The 5,472-nt window shown below is 36.5% G+C and overlaps 1 protein-coding gene across 1 annotated transcript; it reads left to right on the top strand.

Moving 5' to 3' along the window:
• Positions 1 to 2,395: 2,395 nt before the first annotated feature.
• LOC108300238 (transcription elongation factor A protein-like 8) lies at positions 2,396 to 3,528 on the top strand. Its single transcript, XM_017522944.2, has one exon. It carries the CDS (start codon positions 2,563 to 2,565, stop codon positions 2,899 to 2,901), a length of 339 nt encoding a protein of 112 aa, XP_017378433.1. The 5' UTR covers positions 2,396 to 2,562; the 3' UTR covers positions 2,902 to 3,528.
• The last annotated feature ends 1,944 nt before the right edge of the window (positions 3,529 to 5,472 follow it).

Here is a 5,472-nt window from a genome sequence, read left to right as displayed (position 1 = left end):
CCTCCAAGAAAAATGGGACTATGTGAAAAGATCAAACCTTTGATTTATTGGTGTACCTGAAAGTGACAGGGAGAATGGAGCCAAGTTGGAAAACACACTTCAGGATATTATCAAGAACTTTCCCAACTTAGCAAGACAGGCCAACATTCAAATTCAGGAAAGAAATAGAACACCACTAAGATATTCTACGAGATCAACCCCAAGACACATAATCATCAGATTCTCCAAGATGAAAATGAAGGAAAAAATGTTAAAGGCAGCCAGAGAGAATGGTCAGGTCACCTGTACAGGGAAGCCCATCGGATTAACAGTGGATCTTTCAGCAGAAAACCTACAAACCAGAAAAGAGTGGGGACCAATATTTAACATTCTTAATATAATTTTCGACCTAGAATTTCATAGAAAGCCAAACTAAGCTTCAAAATAAAAGGAGAAATAAAATTCTTTCAAGATAAGCAAATGCTAAGAAAATTAGTCACCACCAGGCCTGCCTTGAAATAACTCCTGAAAGAAGCACTAAATATAGAAAAGAAACTGATATCAGCGACTGCAAAAACACACCAAATATCAAGACCAATGACACTGAATAAACTGCATCAACTAGTGTGCAATATAATCAGCTACCATCATGATGACAGTATCAAATTCAAACATAACAACATTAATCTTAAATGAAAATGGGCTAAATGCCCCAACTAAAAGACACAGACTGGCTAATTGAATAAAGAGTTAAGACCAGTAGGTGTGCTGTATTCAGAAGGTCCATCTCACATTCGAGATGGCTCAATATAAAGGGATGGAGAAATATTTACACACATAGGCTCAATATAAAGGGATGGAGAAATATTTACCAAGCAAATGGAAAGAAAAATAAAAAAGCGGGGGTTGCAATCCCAGTCTCTGGTAAACGTTAAACCAACAAAGATCAAAAAAGACAAAGAAGGGCATTACATAGTGGTAAAGGGATCAATCAACAAGAAGAGATAACTATTCTAAATATATATGTACTCAATAAAGGAGCACCCACATTTATAAAGCAAGTTCTTAGAGACCCACAAAGAGACTTAGACTCTCACACAATAATAGTGACAGACTTTAACATCCCACTGTCATTAGACAAATCAATAAAACAGAAAATTAACAAAAATATTCAGGACTTGAACTCAGCTCTGGATCAACCAGATCTAACAGACATCTACAGAACTCTCCAAATAAAATCAACAGAATATACATTCTTCTCAGAGCCATGTGGCACTTATTCTAAAACTGGAAGTAAAACACTCCTCATCAAATAAAAAAGAACTGAAATCATAACAGTCTCTCAGACCACAGTGCAATTAAATTAGAACTCAGGATTAAGAAACTTCCTCAAAACTTCACAACTACATGGAAATTGAACAAGCTGCTCCTAAATGACTCCTGAGTATATGACGTAATTAAGGCAGAAATCAAAAAGTTCTTTGAAATCAATGAGAACAAAAACACAACATACCAGAATCTCTGAGACACAGCTAAAGCAATGTTAAGAGGAAAATTTATAGCACTAAATGCAGACATCAGAAAGCTAGAAAAATCTCAAATCAACACCCTAACATCACAATTAAAAGAACCAGAGAAGCAAGAGAAAACAAATTCAAAAGCTAGCAGAAGACAAGACATAACTAAGATCAGAGAAGAACTGAAGTAAATAGAGGCACAAAAATCTCTTCAAAAAAATTGATGAATACAGGAGCTGGTTCTTTAATAAAATTAACAAAATAGACCTCTAGCTAGTCTAACAAAGAAGAAAAGAGAGAAAAACCAAATGGACACAATAAAAAATGATAAAGGGAATATCACCACTGAGCCCACAGAAATACAAACTACCATCAAAGAATACTGTAAACATCTCCATGCAAATAAACTAGAAAAATCTAGAAGAAATGGATGAATTCCTAAACACATACACTCTCCCAACACTATGTCAGGAAGAAGTTGAATCCCTGAATAGACGAATAACAACTTCTGTAACTGAGGCAGTAATTAATATCCTACCAACCAAAAAAAGCCCAAGACCAGATAGATTCACAGCCGAATTCTACCAGAGGTACAACAAGAAGCTGGACCCATTTTTTTCTAAAATGATTCCAAACAATTTGAAAGGAGGGACTCTTTCTTAACTCATTTTATGAGGCCTTTACCATGCTGCTACCAAAACCTGGCAGATGTGAATACAACAACAAAAAATAAAACAGCAAAATGGCCAATATCCCTAATGAACATCAATGCAAAAATCCTCAATAAAATACTGGCAAACTGAATTCAGCAGCACATCAAAAAGCTTATGCACCATGATCAAGCCAGAGTCATCCCTGGGTTGCAAGGATTGTTCAATATATGAAAATCAATAGGCCTGTTTCCTGTAGCAGCTCCGTATTGCTGGAGAAGAAGAAAAGTGCCCAAGATCCTTTCAGGATATTTGGTTTTTTGGGCGCGACACAAATCGAGGTGACGGAAGAGAAGAAAATCCCCTAAATCCCTGCAGGATTACTTTATTCAAAAACGAAATAAAAAATACTCAATATGCAAAAGTCTTGTGAAGAAAATGACATGCCAAAGGCCAAGGAAGACCTCCCTTTGGAAGATGTACCACAGGAGGCAGAAGGAAATCCTCAACCTTCTGAAGAAGGTGTAAGCCAGGAAGCAGAAGGAAACCCCAGAGGAGGGCCGACTCAGCCTGGCCAGGGATTTAAAGAGGACACACCCGTTAGGCATTTGGACCCTGAAGAAATGATAAGAGGAGTAGATGAGCTTGAAAGGCTTAGGGAAGAGATAAGAAGAGTGAGAAACAAGTTTGTGATGATGCATTGGAAGCAAAGACATTCACGCAGCCGTCCTTATCCTGTGTGCTTTAGGCCTTGAATTCATTTTTGCCTAATATTAAAATCTGGCCCCAGCTTTCTTTCTGTTAGCATTTTTTGATGTATCTTTGACCTCCATCTTACTTTTAATCATCTGATGAAACTTTGTTTTAGGTAGTTTCCTTAGTTCCAGCATCTCATTGGATTTTGGATTTTGACCCATTTTCCAGGTCTATTTTTCAATTAGAAATTTTCACACATTTGCATGGAAATATGTTCTTTTCATATTGTAAAGTAAAGCGTAACAGGTTATGGCAAAGCAGCATATTTAATATCAGCTCACATATGCAGGATAAAATTCCAAACTTTGTGTGTGTGCATGTGTGTATGCATACATCCATATAACATATATCAAAAACTTAACCTTAAGTTTATTTCTGTGTGCTGTGAAGTTTTAGTGGTTTTCTTCTTTTTTTCTTTTTGCTTATATGTACTTTTTAATGAACATGTGTCTCACACAAAAAGAATTAAGGATTTTTTTTTTTTACAAGTAAGAGTCAATCAGATAATTTGCAACCAGCTTATGAGGGCAATGGGGGCACCTAAACTCTTGATGATAAAAGAAATGTAAACCTCACATTACCTCTGGATCTCTTAGCCAGAGGAATAAACTGGCAATTATTACAGATTAAAAAAAAAAAATTAGAAAATCAGTAAGTGTATTCCATCATATAAACAGAACCAATGACAAAAACCACGACTATCTCAATAAATGCAGAAAAGGCTTTTGATAAAATTCAACATCCCTTCATGTTAAAAACTCTCAATAAACTAGATATTGATGGGATATATCTCAAAATCATAAGAGCTACTTATGACAAACCCATAGCCAACATCACACTTAATGGGCAAGAACTGGAAGCACACCCTTTGGAAACCAGCATATGACAAGGATCCCCTCTCTCACTTCTCTTATTCAACATAGTTTCAGAAGTTCTGGCCAGGGCAATCAGGCAAGACAAAGAAAAAAAAGTGTATTCAAATAGGAAGAGAGAAAGTCAAATTGTCTGTGTTTGTAGATGACATGACTCTATATTTAGAAAATCCCATTGTCTCAGCCCAAAAACTCCTTAAGCTAATAAGCCACTTCAGCAGTCTCAGAATACAAAATCAATGTGCAATATCACAAGCATTCCTATACACCAACAATAGACAAGCAGGAAGACAAGTCATGAATGAAATCCCATTCACAGTTGCTACAAAGAGAATAAAATAGTTGGGGAGAGATAGCATGGGAAGAAATGCCAGATATAGGTGATGGGGAGGAAGGCAGCACATCACACTGCCATGTGTGTACCTATGCAACAATCTTGCATGTTCTTCACATGTACCCCAAAACCTAAAATGCAATTTAAAAAAATTCTCCAGCTATTTCTTCAAAAAGAAAAAGAGAGAATAAAATATCTAGGAATACAGCTAACACGGAACTTAAAGGACCTCTTCAAGGAGAACTACAATTGGTGTTCAAGGATATAAGAAAGGACACAAACAAATGGAAAAATACTCCATTCTCATGGATAAGAAGAATCAATATTGTAAAAATGGCAATACTGTAGTTTACATATTCAGTGCTATTCCTATCCAGCTACCATTGACTTTCTTCACAGAATTAGGAAAAAGCTGCTTTAAATTTCATATGGAAAAAAAAAAAAAAAAAAAACATATAGATGAGACAATTCTAAACAAAATGTGCAAAGCTGGAGGCATCATGCTATCCAACTTTATAATGCAAGGCTACAGTAACCAAAAGAGAAGGATACTGGTACCAAAACAGATATATAGACCAATGGAACAGAATAGAGACCTCAGAAATAACACCACACATTTACAGCCATCTGATCTTTGACAAATCTGACAGAAACAAGCATGAGGAAAGGATATCCTATTTAATTAATAGTGCCAGGAAAACTGGCTGGCCATATACAGAAAACTGAAATGGGACTCCTTCCTTACACCTTATACAAAAATTAACTCAAGATGGATTAAAAACTTAAATGTAAACCCAAAAACCATAAAGATTCTGGAAAGAAAACCCAGGCCATACCATTCAGGACACAGGTACGGGCAAAGACTTCATTATGAAAACAGAAACAATTGCAAGAAAAGCCAAAGCTGACAAATGGAATCTAATTAAACTAAAAAGCTTCTACACAGCAAAAGAGGCTATCATTAAAGTATCCAGGCAACCTACAGAATGGGAGAAAAATTTTGCAATCTACCCATCTGACAAAGGTCTAGTATCCAGAATTTAAAGAAACATAAACAAATTCACAAGAAAAAAAATCAAAAAGTGGGGAAAAAATATGAATGGACACTTCTCAAAAGAACATTTATGCAGCCAGCAAATGTATGATTGGGAGGCCAAGGTGGGCAGATCACTTGAGGTCAGGAGTTCAAGACCAGCCTGACTAACATGGTGAAATCCTTTCTCTACAAAAATTAGCCAGGCGTAATGGTGGGTGCATGTATTCCCAGCTACTCTAGAGCCTGAGGCAGGAGTCATTTGAATCTGGGAGGCAGAGGTTGTATGAGCCGAGATCACGCCATTGCACTCCAGCCTGGGTGACAGGGT

The sequence above is a fragment of the Cebus imitator genome, unplaced genomic scaffold (assembly GCF_001604975.1).
Source record: "Cebus imitator isolate Cc_AM_T3 unplaced genomic scaffold, Cebus_imitator-1.0 Scaffold25, whole genome shotgun sequence".
Lineage (NCBI taxonomy): Eukaryota > Metazoa > Chordata > Mammalia > Primates > Cebidae > Cebus > Cebus imitator.
This window is presented reverse-complemented; position numbering and strand designations above follow the sequence as displayed.

What these genes read in the sequence shown, in the direction of transcription:
- LOC108300238 (XM_017522944.2), top strand. Translation starts at nt 2,563, where the DNA reads ATGCAAAAGTCTTGTGAAGAAAATGACATGCCAAAGGCCAAGGAAGAC.